A 15157-nucleotide genomic window follows, 5' to 3' on the forward strand; every position below is an offset into this window, starting at 1 on the left:
GTGTGTGTGTGTGTGTGTGTGTGTGTGTGTGTGTGTGTGTGTGTGTGTGTGTGTGTGTGTGTGTGTGTGTGTGTGTGTGTGTGTGTGTGTGTGTGTGTGCGTGTGCGTGTGCGTGTGCGTGTGTGGACATCATCGAGCTCCTTCACTCATCTCAGTCAGATTTGGAAAAATCATGCTCGGGCATGACTGTATTGTCTGTTGAATGAGTCATGGGAGCTGTCGTCTCCTGCGTCTGACTCACCGCTGCACTGTATGAACTGACCAGATGGAGCAAATTAAAGTTATTCCATGGCTCTTTGTCATGTACAAAAGCTACTGTAAGCTTGCTTTTACATCTTCTGAAAAATGCTGGCAGCTTTGTACTTTCTTTTTCCTCTAATAGGCTGCTTTAATTTTAGTATTGCTCAAAGCTCTCTGCATTTATTCATACAGCCTTTACCTTGGAGGCAAACTGGCTCCCTGTTCAGAGACGCTTAAAGCAGTATATCGCTTAAGTAGAAAATGTTCACTTTTTAACATCTGACTACAAGAAGAGTTAACCCCCCTCCAACACACACACACACACACACACACACACACACACACACACACACACACACACACACACACACACACACACACACACACACACACACACACACACACACACACACACACACACCTCCCCCCTCTCAATTTGTCTTTCTCCTGTATGTTTTCTTGTGCCATCACAGCCTTCTATTTTTACAACAAAGTCCATGATGTTATGTACTTGTGGCACATATGCAAACTGCGATAACGTGACCTAGATAATGTTTTAGCCAGTGTTCTTTACAGAACGTTGTAAGTAAATTAGGTCAAATTCAGCCCCACAGTTAGAGACAAAGTTGGGTAAAAAAAAACAGGCTGAATACTCGCGATTGAGGATGAAAGGGTTGAGGAGTCTTGAGCTTGCAGTAAGCGTGCGTATTAAAATATTGTGCACTCATTTTTACCCAACCGTCTGTCACCTAAATTACCGAAGCTGCACATGTTCGTTCCATTGACTGATTAAAAATGCTGCCTGTTGATGTTTCTAGCTCATTCAACTTTAAATGAGTAAGAAAAGGGTAAATATGCACTTCTTGGTGTCACAGACTGAAGCTGAGGCTATCTGTCCAAAGGCATGGTGTTTATGCAGAAGACAGAGACAATCCAGCTAGTTATTCCTAATATGATAATAATAATAATAATATGGAAAATGTATGACCAGGCTGCTATTTTATTTGGACTCTATTTAAGTAGGATACTTTGAACTTTAACAAGGAGGAGGAGTCAGACATTTTGTGACAGATTATCATTAGCATCCAGGGCCAGTGGCTAAATAGTAAACACTGATTGAGGCCGTCATAAATTTCCCTGCAACATAACCTGTAAGGGAGGATAAGGTTTAGTGGAGTGGGGGGAGCTACCTTTGGCACCCCACCATGTTACAGTTGATTCACAGTTGAAGGTCTTATCTGACTTGGATCAGCATGACAATCTCCTAGATCAGTCAACAGCTGCATTAAAAAAAAAAAACTGGATCTTTGATTAAGGGAGGTTAAAGGGACAACCACGGCTCCTACTGTAACCTACACCACTAACGGTAGCTGGAAGCTAAAGGCTTAAATACATGCTTAAATCTCTTTTCATTTTGGGGATCAACTTCATTTTAAATCAGTCACTATGGTGCTGCTGTGTTTTAGTAACGACTGCAACAACTAAGTGTTTTAAATGGGGAAATGATGGGAGAAAACACGAGTTGGTGTTGAATAATGTAACTAGTGGTTCCACTGTAAACCTATAAGATCATTACATCATCATGAAGTCCAATGTTTTTGTATTTAGCAACAGTGAGCATACTAGAAAGAAAAGACAGATTGAAATGGGAATACAGAATCGAGAAAGAAAAAAAAACACTTTATGAACCAGCAGCCCACCGCACATCTCCTGTCATCATTTTAAATAAATATTATTCGGAAACAGCATGATTTCTCCTCTTAAACATTTAGTCTGTATCCTCTTCTCATCTCCAAAGTAAAAGGCAGGAAACACTTCCCGCATCACTCTTCGTTAGGGGAAAATACCCCCCCCACACACACACACACATCTCTGCAGTCGGTGGCTGTGGGATAAAGAGGACGTATACGTATGGCGTTTTAAGTATTTTCTCACTGACTCTGCTGGAGCTTAAATGAGTGGGAAGCCCCACAGGGGAAGCAGTATAGCCAGAAGGCAAAACCTCTCATCGCCCGGATCCATTCCAAGCGATATGTCCAATAAAACAACTTTTTTTGCTGCCTGGATCCGACGTTCCAGGGCTGCCCGCCATATTACTCCAGTAGTCACCAGCTACCAGCTATTTACAGTCAATGGAGCAGTCGATACAGACCTGCTATTATACGGACAGGGGGTAGAGGAGGGGACGGGTCTCTATTGAGCTGCCTCTCGCTGCCTTGAGGACTAATCCACCAAATGGAGAAGCCGGTGGCTGACTGACAACACCCATCAACTCTTATGCCCGCCTGCCTCTTTCTCACTTACTTCATCTATTTCTTATCCTTTTATTTGTTCTGCTCTTTATGCTTCTCTCTTTACCTCTACCCTCCACCTTTACCCGTCCAGCTCCTCCTTTTCCCACCTGAATATAAATCTGTGGTTAACGCTTGGATGGAGAATTTATTCTTCAGCTTGCTTGTGATTAATTTCAATTCATAGCGACCTGGGATTAAGATATTAGCTTGGCTTTAAAAGGAAAAATTGTGAGGAGAAAGTGGTCTGATGTACTGAGGAGGTCGACCACTTGTTATCAAAGCGAGGCCTGCAGTTTTTGTCAGACACATTCAGCACTGACGGTGAGTCTTTCTTCTCTTATCTCCTCTTCCCCCTTCTTCTCTCTTTTTTTTTTTTTCCTCTCAGGCATCGTTCTATGAAAGACATGTCAAGCACACAGGTCGCAACAAATGGAACACGGTGGAACATTTTAATTGTTTTCTTTATCAGGGTTGAGTACGTAAGAAAAAAAAAAAAGGAGAAGCTGCTGAGATCCATGGGAAAAATCTTACTTCAAAGGCTGGATTGGTTGTTCAGTCAGCAATTGCCGGAGCGAGCAAGTGTCGGTCAGCACCGTGATCCATTCTGTCAGCAAATCTCACCTTATTGTTGTTAGCATCGCGCTGGTGTATTGTCACGTTGAAGTGCAGTAGACCTACTTCAAGAAAAAAGGTGCTTGGGGAGGGGGAAAAAAAAAAATGAAAGGCAGCAATAGTAATAAGACTCGCTGCACAAGGCAACGTGTGAATTCCAGTGAGAGCGAAGATTTAAGAAACGGCACATGAAAGAACATCCTGTCCTATCACACCTTATGTAACTGCTGTCACCCTACACTCAATCTGCCCCCTCCCACCCCACTCCCACTATCCCATCCACAACCCCCCCCCCTCCTCTCCTCCTCCTCCTCCTCATCTCCCACAGTCACACTCACCTGAGTCGGAAGGGAAGAAGGCTCTCTGTCTTCCACGTTGAGCTCATATCCTTTCATCTCCTCATGTCGTTTCCTTTAATCTCCTGCAGGGAATGGCTTCCTCGGCACGTTCCAAAGGAGAGCACAAGCAGAGAGTCTTCTTGACGGTCTCGTTCGGCGGGATCAAGATTTACTGCGAAAGATCAGGGGTGAGTGGGTGGGGGGGCTACTGCACCACAAGGCCTCGGTGCCAGCTGCTGCACCGTGAACCTACAGCGTAGGACAGGACATCCAGAGGGCAGACGCTCGCACGCCTCGGTTCACGGTGGCTGCTGGGGACCCGCCATCTTTGCATGGTTCACACACCTGCACACTTCACCATCACTGCATTTACCAATAATCAACATGCTCTCCAAATATGAATATAAGCTCAAACGTGCTTTCCGCTTGCCCTTCAGCTCATAAAAATGAATCTTGACAGCATTAGATTACAAGTCTTGCATTTCATATTTGACCCTGAGTCAAGTGGTTTAACATACACCGTGGCACAATTAGGGTTTGCTGCAGGACCTACTTAAGATCACTCAGGCCCTGTCTGTCTGCTAATGATGGTGCAGTGAGCGATGTTATGGTGATGCTATGAGAAGGGCTGTTTCTCTGCCTCCGTCCTGGCTTCCGTCCCCCTGGCGGACTCCGAGGGCCTGCTGTTCCATTACAGGATGATCGAGGGGCCTCGGCTTCGCCCCCGTCCTGCGACTCAGCGCTGGCTAGATAGGCCCACTCCGCTCATCAGCGCTAACCGATAATTAGCACTCAGTTCCGCCCCTTAATGATCATTGCAGCTAATGTTAATTACACCACGGCTCCACCTCAGCTGTCGTTAGTGCTAAACTGATAATTATGCAACAGCGTTTGTCCCGTGGCTGCCGACCCCCCCCCTCCGCCCCCCTCCACCCGACCACCAACCACCACCCCCCAAAAAAGCACCCGTTTTTTGATAATATCTCTTTTCAATGTGACTGATGGTGATAGTGGTGCGTCTTTCGCCTGTAATGAAAAAGAACATTAAGCCTCCCGCCTCGACCTCGCAGCTCACCAGCTTTTGACAAGCTCATTTATTGTTTTGGAAATCATGCCCCCTAATGCTCTTCATTTTATTTACTGATTACTAGCAGTACATAATACTCCACACTTAATATCCCTCTTGAGTTATTTCGTCGGAAATGGGGATCACTCCAGCACAGGCGGGCGTCAGCGAGCATTTGGATGGAAATACTTTATGTAAAGCTGACGTGATTCTCTGCTGAATCCAGTAGACTAGTCATATTAGTTTTGTATTTTGCATTAATCCGAGGCGTTACCCGCGACACTCCCCGCTGAATATCAGCTAATATTCAAATGGAGCTCCTCCCCAGTGCTCGAACTTATCTCTGCTAATAGAGGAGCGGCAGGTGGCTGTGCCTAAATGACAGCTGAATTACTCTGTGCATATATATGGGTGTGTTTCCTGTCACCAACATGAAGTTTATTCTGAAAATGGGAGTATAATGAATATTTGGTGTTTCTGAATGAACAATCACAGCCTCTTAAACCCTGCTGTTATCAAACAAGAGCACAACATACAAGTCATGCAACTGGATTTAAATCCTCATTGACAGACTACCCGCCCCTATAGTGACTATAGTATCCACTATACTGTGTAATTTGAGCACGCTTGAGTCTTCTCCCTCCCTGTCAGAGACTTTCAGGCTCACCGTGTTGGTTGGCTGCCTTTGGTTCAACAATATACAAAGATGTTTAAAGTAGGTTTGACCTACTTTGTCTGCCAACACAGAGTACAGTACTGTGCCTCGTTTAAAAAAAAAAAAAAAGGTAGAATTTTAAATCAAACAACATCACGTTTTATATTCTGCATCCTCAATGAGAAGAAGACATACTGCGCAAGTAGACGAAGCATTTCAACACCTCCACCTTTCTGCCTCCCAGGTGCTCCTGCATCAACACTCCGTCCACGAGATCAGCTACATCGCCAAGGACACCAGGGACCACCGCGCCTTCGGCTATGTCTGTGGGAAGGAGGGCCACCACAAGTTTGTGGCCATCAAGACTGCACAGTCTGTAAGTACTTCTCCACTCTGCTGCATTTGTTTAAAGTCAGTAGCTCGCTGAAGGACAATATGCAGCATGTCCCACACATAGACTTTACTTGGGCCCGCCCAGGTATATTTGGCGATCCATTTCAGCATTTTTTTATTTATCTTTTTTTTTTTTTTTTTAACCTGTCCAAGAGAACGACGCTATGTGCGTGATCAATTAACGAGTGAACAGTCTCCCCTCACTCTCCATCACCTGTGTCTGCTCTGCTCTGTGTCTTTGGGAGGACAGGCAGGGTGAAGCTCCACCCTTCATGGCACACAGAGAACAGACGACAGAAACTGATACGAATGACCTTATCTTTAATTGTGTTTCCACTGGCAGTTTGTTAACTGTTTTAGATCTGATTCATGTCATATTATGACTCAAACCTTTTCCATTCAAAAACTGGGGACGAATAAAAAACGTGTGGTAACACTTCGATCACTCACCATCCACATCCTCTTTCCTCACTTTCCACTCATCTCATGCAGGCGGAGCCTCTCATCATCGACCTACGCGACCTCTTCACGCTCATCTACGACATTAAGCAGCGGGAGGAGATGGAGAAGAAGGCGCAGAAGGACAAACAGTGTGAGCAGGCGGTCTACCAGGTAGGACTCTCTGAACCAATTCTGAGCTTTTTTTTTTCTTTCTTCTCTTCTCAGTTTCATTTTCCATTCGGAGGCGAGATCACACGTTATAACTGAGCGGGCCATTCATTCACGCGACAGATATCTTAACACTTTGAAACTTCCTCTGAAGTGCATTGCATTCTGTGTTTGTTTGTACCATTGATTCCTGTGCTGAATATGTAAATATAACAGAAAGGCAACAGGTTTGTATTTTTTTTTTTACTGCAGTCAGATCTGTCTGCTAGGAAACATGTGTTGCTGTGTCTGTCATAAACCAAATTACTGTTTGATAAAAAAAAAAAAAAAAAAAACTGTCAGTAGTAATTGTGTCAAAACAAAATGTGTCATCTGCCTTCTGTCCCACTAACACAGACCATCCTGGAAGACGAAGTGGACGATCCAGTTTACCAGGTAGGTCCGTAGGGCAGGAGCGAAACGCTGCTGACTTTGATGCTTTTCTAGCTTCACTGGTGCTGTTTTCACTCTTAAAGCTTGGAATCAAAACAAAACAAAAAAAAATTTAATCCTTAATTTCTATATCTTCTCCAGCTACTGATCCGCTTGAATTAATGATTCATAATATTGCACCATTCCAGTAATACACAGTAGACCATCCTAGTGGACAGTTTTGTTCAACCATTCAACTCCCATTTGCCAGTGCAGTGTTGTAAAACCATATTTTTTAAGTTGATCTGTGTCAATGTTCCGATTTCTTCCAAAGACATGCCCTCCTCCCCCACCCCCGCCACACACACACCCCTGACTGGTTGTCACCCCCTCCCCACCCTCCTCCCCCCGTTTTGCCCCCCCCCCCCCCCCCCGTGCATTTATTTGGCTGAACATGATTTTTTTTTTTTCTTTATCTGTGTTTGCTCACACTGAATACAGACAACACTAACTCTTACTCTGAATGCTATGTTCAGTGGTACGTCCAACCACCTCCCAGACCACCTCTGTTCTTTGCTCTTGAAGTGTGTTTTTACATGAAGTCATTCCATTTGCAGCTTTTTCAATTTATGTTGATGTTGGTTGACAAAACTACAGACTGTGGCCAGAATCTTAAAGGAATAGGTTGACATTTTGGGAAATGCACTTATTTTCTTTTTTTGCGGGGAGTTAGATGAGAAGTTCAACACCACTCTCACGTGTGTATGTTAAAGCTATAATTCAGGGCTTTTACATATAATTGAATGTCCGTTGCATGCAAGCCAAACAGGTTGACACAGTGCTGATTAAACTAATTATTACCAGATAAATCTCTCGGAAATCTCTCTCGGAAATCTGATGTCCGGTGAGACATTCCCGCGCTAGCACCCAGTAGTGATGCTTTTGACATCATCCACCAATGATTGTTTTGCTGGAGCTGATGGGGGAGGAGGGAACAACGGTTGCAACTGCAGTGACAGAAAGGTGTCTGCTCCAAGCGGCTAAGACTATGGCGGGAAAACCTATTCAGTGTCCAAGAAATGTTTCTGGAGTGGATGCTAAGACTAATGGCTAACGATACGAAGAACCTTGGTGTTCAGGATTAGTGTCAAAATGTAAAAAGTGTTTGACGACAAGCGCAAACACAGACAGTCGTTGGTGTAGCTTTGCCTCTTTGGAGAGCGTTGGCAGGAGAAAAGGGATTGAGAGCACATATTTTATGTTACTGCTCCTGGACCAGCTGGTATTTTTTAAATACATGTTTTTTTTTTTGTAATTACTCTCTCTGCCAGAAGGGGGCGACAAAAGTTCAGCACTGCAGGTTGAAATTTATAGCTGCAGGCAGAAGCCAATTAGCTTAGCGTAGCACAAAGAACCAGCAAGCCTGGCTCCGTTCAGAGGTATCAAAATCAGCCTACGAGGCCCTCTAAAGCGTGCCCATTTATAGGATTTATATGTTAAATATTGTTTGTTTAGTCCCTAGAAAATGCAAAATGTAAAAAGGAGTGCCTGCTTATTTCCTGCAAAATCGACCAGCGCGTCACCTGTAAAATGGTGAATTGTGAAGAAACCAAATACGATTAGTGAGCCTTTACAGGAATTGTGTTGCCAGGCCAGATGTTTGTCTCTGCTCTGTCTGCTGAACGAAGCTAACCAGCGGCTAGTTTGAGCTGAATTTTAGCTTCAGCTAAAAACCTTCCAGATGTGAGAAAGTTAGCAATCTTCTCATCTTACTCTGAACAAAACAGCAACTAACCGCATCTCCCAAAATGTCAAACTATTCTTTTAGTTTGAGATCCATAAAGGCTTCTTTTTACATCTATTCCAAAGGAGATAATGACAGATTTGAAGAACTTCACTCAAGGATCTCAAGCAGATATTCTGACCTGACGGTCGATTTTCTCCCAGAGAGGTTGGAGCATCACATTGCTGAGGTTGAAGGGAGTCCTCCAGCTAAGACCTCCACATTGCCTTGAACTATTGCCTGACCTGTTATACTTGTGCTCTTTCCTCTTCCCACCTCAATCTTTTTTTCTTTCTCTTTTCATCTTCCCCATTCTTCTTTCCCGTGCCCCATTTTTTTTACACCCTTCATATTCCTGATCTCATTTCGCTTCCCACTTGACGCCATCCTCACTCCCTTGTGCTTTCATTTATTCTCGTCATGTTTCACTCTGTCACCCTGTTTTATATGCCACTCTCTCTCTGGCTCTTTCTCTCTCTCTCTCTCTCTCTCTCTCTCTCTCTCTCTCTCTCTCTCTCTCTCTCTCTCTCTCTCTCTCTCTCTCTCTGTCTCTCTCTGTCTCTGTCTCTCTCTGTCTCTCTCGCTTCCATCTCATTATTCTCTGCACCTCTACGCCTTGCCCACTACTTCTGTTCTGTAGTACATAGTGTTTGAGGCTGGACACGAACCCCTCCGTGGCCCCCAGTCAGAGGAGAGCGTTTATCAGGTACAAAGACAAGCATTGCCCCCCTTTTTTTTCTCCTTCTTCATACCCTGTGATAGATGACAAACGCAACAGTACTAACAGTATGGCTTTATACCGCTTTTTAAAGAAGTGCAGATTTGATTTTCGTGTTTTTGGGGCGGAAATGATTTCAGTGAAGTTTTAGAGAATGTGGATCAAACTAGTGTTGCTGAAGATCAAAAGCCATTAAAGTAAGAACGAAAAGAAGCTGTGAGAGGGATTCAGTTGATGTTAAAGTTGTCATCCTTAAAAATTCAGTTGGTTGATGTTGCAATTCCCACGGTTACCGTGGTAAGAGCCAGTGATGTACAGCAGCAAACTACTGTGTCAGAAAAGAGCTATTGGAGTATCTTGTTTCCAAACTCACATCGTTTTTGATATTGCCTGCAATTGTTAAAGGTCCAATATTATATAGCTTTAGATTTCCTTGACTTTTTTTTGTTATAAAGCAGTTCTAGGTATGTGTATATATATATATATATATATATATATATATATATATATGAAATTGTCAAAGCGCTCATTCCTCAAAGAAAGGCACACAACAGGTATTCAACAACTGTGCTGTTTGAATGAGCCGTTTGGACGTCAGTAAGTTTGAGATGTCACAAACTCATGCTGGTGTCATGTGTCCACCCTCAGCAGGGAACACTGCCCGACCTTTTATGTGGAAGGAAACGCTAAGAATCCATTGCATTGCAGCGCTAGCAAGCTATAAGACCAAAGAACCCTTAGTTAGCCTGCTTAAAAAAAAAGAGTCAGCCAATCAGAAGAGAGGATACTTCATATCAATGTCCATAAAGACACAGACACAAACCAGTTTGTTCTTGGTAGAGCTCCAGAGAGAAACTTAGAGAAGATGTAAACCTACATTGTGATGTTTTTTGGCTCTTAAAGGCAAAAACATTTCTTCTTATGGACATCAAGACTGCCAATATAACACTGGAAAAGTATGAAATATGGGACCTTTAAAATGTTTCATTATCAAACATGTAAAAATGATAATAAGGCATTTTTGATTAATGATCATGGTTACCTCTGTGCCGTATCAGTTGCATTTCCTCCGGCTTCTCCACAATAAAAGCTTTTGATGCAGCAGCGGCTCCGTTCAGTTCGAGCCGTGAGCAAATACAGAGCGAACACCGCTTCTAAGAGTAAACAATAAACAATGAGGACGATGTTAATGAGGAAAAATGACACTGGACTATGCGCGTGCATCATTTCTTTTGGATACTTTGTGCGTTTGGAGGCAAATTAATCCAGTAGTAAATGATAATTATGGACTGTAAAAGGCATTCAATGGCAAATACTAAAAATCAAGATTATAAATAGGATTAAAAAATGTGATTTGATTTCATGAAATTTTCGACATTTATAAATGTAAAGATCCTGAAATGAAAAAGGTAGTAGCAGGTATGTTTTTAAAATGATTTCATACAATGTCTAAAAGAGCCTCATCAGAGTCAAGGTCAGTTGTTTAGTTTACCCACAGCCTGTACACCATGCTCCCTTTATACATCCAATACCATGACATTTTGGTTTTAAACTATTTGAAGGACCAGCTAGGACTCCAGGGACCTATCTTATGGTTTAATCCCCCCCCCACTCTCACCCCTCTCTCTTCTCCTCCTCCTCTTTTTGCCTCCCTGTATCTTGCCTTCCTCTGAAGATGAAAGATGAGAAGAGAGAGAAAAAGAGAGAGAGAGAGAGATTAATCACTTGCCATGCCATTTGATCTCAGAGTGAAACAAGATCAATAGACTAGGGGAAAACGTAACCGAAAGTTAACCAGTCGAGGGAGCGATGGGAGAGACAGGCAGCGAGGTTAACAGCAACAGATAGTTCGGATAACTGAGAGAAATTTTTAAAAAAATTAAAAAAGAGCTGAGGTATTTTTTCGTATCATCAGACTGAACCTGTTGAGACGTACTGTTGCAGAATATTAATCAGCTTTCTTAATACTCACAGAACCAGTATGCACCTTCTTCAAGCCTCGTTTGCAATCAATATTGATTTAAGCAGAATTGATTGAGCAGAACAACTGTACGATTTGCGTAATCCCACTGTGCTAAAAAAATTAAATTACTTTAAAAAAAAAAAATGGCCTAGCTAGAAATCAATTTAGTGAGCTTCTTCTATTTTAATGGACATGTTTCAGTTATTGTAAGTTCCTCTTTTTAAATACCCGGCCAGTGGAAAAAAAATTTTTTTTAAAAGGTGTTGCTCTGTTACTTACATTTGAATCGACCTCCGATCCAATGCAGGTCCCAACCAGTCAGCAGAAGGAAGGGATCTATGATGTCCCCAAACGCCATTTCATGACTGTAGGTGTTTTTTATGTTGTATTATTTCTTTCTTTACTCTTCTACCTGCAAACCTCTCTTTAAGACCCTCTTGAAGGAAGTGCCTTGAGCCCCCTTTGACAGCGTCCATTTGCAATATTTTTGCTCGACTGTATTTGATGGCTTTATTTAGCAATACATTACAGCCGACAACCTCTAAAACACACATACGGAGCCAAGGACAAGTCAGACTCTGTCTGTATCCGCTCTCTGTGAGGATGATGATGATGATGAAACACGGCTAGATTGGCCTCCTTGAAGAGTTAAGACTAATTGATTGGTTGACCAAAGTCAGACATGTCAGCAATTTCACAGAACATTAGAGAGGCAGGCTTTCGTATCCAAAATCCAATCCTGTGCGGAACCTGATGCATGTTGTGACCAGATGGCGGAGACACAAAAGTCTGTTTTGCCGGTCCCATCTGACTGCCACAGTGGACCGCCTGGATAAATAAAAAGGGGTGTCTGTTCCATCTTCCTCAGAGGACGAGGATGAGAGGTTTGTAGGCGGGGGGGTGGGTGTCGGGTGGAACTGCATGCAGTGTAGTCACAGCTACATACGATCAGGGCCACCGAACACTCATAAAAGCTGGACCTCAACGAATAGCAACACGTTTTTCTACAGTGGATTGACTTGACCGGAAAAAAAAGAAGCTTTTTTTTATTTTATTTTTTTTTTTAAGTCCTCCTCCCTCCTTTTTTCATCACAACTGAAAATATATCTCATCTCATCCTGGTAGGTTTTATGAGTTTTTCACCACCATGCAGTGACCACGCTGTTACATCTCTCAAATCGCTTTATAAAAAAATAAAAAAAAACATTTATTCAAGCCTATTCTGCCAAACATTCAGGATTTCCACGCAAACTTTTTTTTTGAAAACAGCCGCAGCAAAGTGCTTCCCTACTACTTCCCTACTACAGTTTGTGCGCTTGTTGCCCGGCATATCAAACAGATAAACTGTCCCGGCCCCGGTTGTTATCTCACTTAAACAGCCCATGTCAGTATAAGTAGCAGCGCTTCCATATCTCTAAGTGTTACTGCTTGTCTGTTCATTCAGTTGGAGCTTTTTGAGAGCCTCGAGCTCCCCTGATGTGTGTCAGTGCCTGCAGGGAGCGACCTCTGTGTACAAATGTTTACCTTCTTTCTCCAAAAAAAAAAAAATCGGACTCATTCTGTGCCCCTCAATGGTTTCAAAGTGGTGTGCAAACTGCACGATCCGTTATGTCCCGGCTTATTCAAAGAGGACATAAACACACTGTCAGCAGCAACACCGATTGCTGCGATTCCTCCCTTTTTTCTTTCTTTCTTCGTTTGATTACGTTGTGTTTTTTTTGTTTTGTTGTTTGTTTGTTTTTCATTGCATGCGAATCCTGTGTGTCTTCTGTGTGCTTTTTTTTTTTTTTTTTTTTTTTTGGTGCCTTTACGGTGATTCATTGTCTGCTTGTGCATGGCCCCAGTGACATTTCATGCAACTTAGCCATCCCATAGTGTTCTTCCATAGCCGCGTCCCGTCTCCTTTTAAAGTAGTGATTGGAGGACAGAGGGGACGAGAGCGGGGGTCATGTCTGCCTATAGGGTGAGGTGGCCTCATTGTCCCGGTTGGGTGGTTTTTCAGGAGCTTCTTCATTCATTCGTTTGATGAAATAAACACACTCCTCTGTGTATATACGTGCTCACGGAGCAAAATTAGCATGATAAAGCGGCCCCGGGTCTCGCAGGGGCCCGCTCTTGATTGGCAGACTTAAAAATATCTAATCAGAGTCTGTTTTATGGGACTAAATAGCCTTTTACCCACTCAATTATAGCGAGATTCATTTTAGATCCATTTTCTGATAATGAAACGAGGGGATAGTTGTTTTCTCGCCGTCCACAGCACAAACTGCGTCTGTGAATAGATTCCACTCCCCGCACCTACCCACCCATGCAACCACCATGCCCTATTTGGAGATGAATTTGAGGTTTCATGACTGTGCAAGTCTCCTTGTCGTGGTGTGTCACCGGACTCTGTCTCTCTCTCTCCCTCGTCGCTTGGTGCGGCTCACAGAATATCAACCACTTTGATCTTTTCGGCGACATGTCCACTCCTCCCTCGGTGAGTAAAATCACACAAAACCAAAACCCTCTTCAAAGTGTGTGGAGATATCCCATTACTGTTCAATCTGGTCATTTCATTAGAACATTCGAAGAAGTTTAAATTACCTGAATATGTCGAGCAGATCAGCGATAATGTGCAGCCGAGTGACTTTTAGCTGACTTTGATAGGGGTGACACCTGTGTGTGTGTGTGTGTGTGTGTGTGTGTGTGTGTGTGTGTGTGTGTGTGTGTGTGTGTGTGTGTGTGTGTGTGTGTGTGTGTGTGTGTGTGTGTGTGTGTGTGTGTGTGTGCGTGTGTGTGTGTGCGTGTGCATTTCCTCCCAGATGCCCCCGTCACCTGCCAACACACTGGACCCGAGCAGGAGCAGCCGCCAGCAGCAGCACAATCCCGCCGAGTTGTACGCCCCCTTCAGCCCCACCTCCGTGCCGTCAGGTGAGCTCCTGTAGATTGAAACGCTGCATCTTCTTTTCCACAATACAAAACATAAAAGGGGGGAGAGAGAGAGAGAGAGAGAGAGAGAGAGAGAGAGAGAGAGAGAGAGAGAGAGAAAAAAAAAACTGCTGTTGGGGATGTTTTGCTTTGATGTTCAGTTTGTGGAAAACGTTGCCAATATTTTGCAGTATGTGGGTTTATCTGAGTTTTATAAGGACCACATACTGAGCAGCAGTCTTATGAAGGCTGCAAACCTGAGAAAAGAAGCCGTAGAGTGATGTTTTACATATTCTCATAAAACACCTGACATTGTGGTTTTTCCAAGAACGTTCAAGAACGTTCCAGCGACATTAAAAAACAGCAGCTTGCTGAAGGATCTTTTTAAATCCACCTCATCCTCTTCACGATGTGTCCGTCCGACATAATCCCGTTTATGAAGTCGATGGGCCCTCATCATGCTCCAACATTGTTGTAGTCTTACACTCCACATCCATTTTACTGTGGCTCACGCCGGTGTTCCCAGTTGGATTCTAACTGGTCGTAGATGTCTCGTTTCAGCCTGATGAGTGCTGGCTGTTCATGAGGACGTACGCGTTTGTGAAAAAAATCGTTAGCATAATCTACAGCCATGAAATTATCTCATACCTGTTCAGCTTTGTTTTTGGGGCAACTTTCATTCACTAAAAGGTCACAAGGAAAAACAATCACACTGCAGAACTTCAGGTATTGTGGATGAAAAGACAACAAGTGAGGTCAATTTACTAAGTTTTTTCCTGGTTATATGATTTATAATGGTTATTTTCTGTATTATATTTCCAATTTCCAAATCCAATTTCATTTAGATTTAGGTGTAATTATTTCAGAATAAATGAGTGGGGTTTTTTTTTCCCTTGTGGAGAGAAGCAGACTACATGTACATGACTCATACGTCAGATCTGTACTACTCATTTGTAACTAAGAGAAAATTACTCGGAAAATGGTAAATGGCAGACATTCTCTTAAATCACTCCCATTGTGTGTACCACTCAAGAACAAATCTGTTCTACAAGCACTTCTTGCATGAGGTTCATTGTTCTCTAGCAACAGATGTAAATCTCAGTTATTGTCTTGGAGCGCTGCAGCAATGAAGCCTTTTCAAAACAACTGCGTGCAGCTGCATTAC

At 43.2% G+C, this 15157-nt stretch overlaps 1 protein-coding gene across 1 annotated transcript in view; it reads left to right on the forward strand.

The window, feature by feature from the left end:
* The window catches only part of LOC138635668 (complement component C8 beta chain-like), a 56352-nt gene that overhangs the window by 27837 nt on the left and 13358 nt on the right, over positions 1 to 15157 (forward strand). The window contains exons 4-11 of the mRNA XM_069723260.1: positions 3574 to 3672; positions 5450 to 5581; positions 6091 to 6210; positions 6604 to 6642; positions 9042 to 9107; positions 11390 to 11449; positions 13514 to 13561; positions 13887 to 13995. Of these exons, the coding sequence (XP_069579361.1) occupies positions 3574 to 3672; positions 5450 to 5581; positions 6091 to 6210; positions 6604 to 6642; positions 9042 to 9107; positions 11390 to 11449; positions 13514 to 13561; positions 13887 to 13995 (673 nt within the window). The remainder of the gene's footprint in view (positions 1 to 3573; positions 3673 to 5449; positions 5582 to 6090; positions 6211 to 6603; positions 6643 to 9041; positions 9108 to 11389; positions 11450 to 13513; positions 13562 to 13886; positions 13996 to 15157) is intronic.

Source organism: Brachyistius frenatus, unplaced genomic scaffold (genome assembly GCF_029030835.1).
Source record: "Brachyistius frenatus isolate BFR_SWC_R1_liver_20210118 unplaced genomic scaffold, ASM2903083v1 Contig_322, whole genome shotgun sequence".
Classification (NCBI taxonomy): Eukaryota; Metazoa; Chordata; class Actinopteri; family Embiotocidae; genus Brachyistius; species Brachyistius frenatus.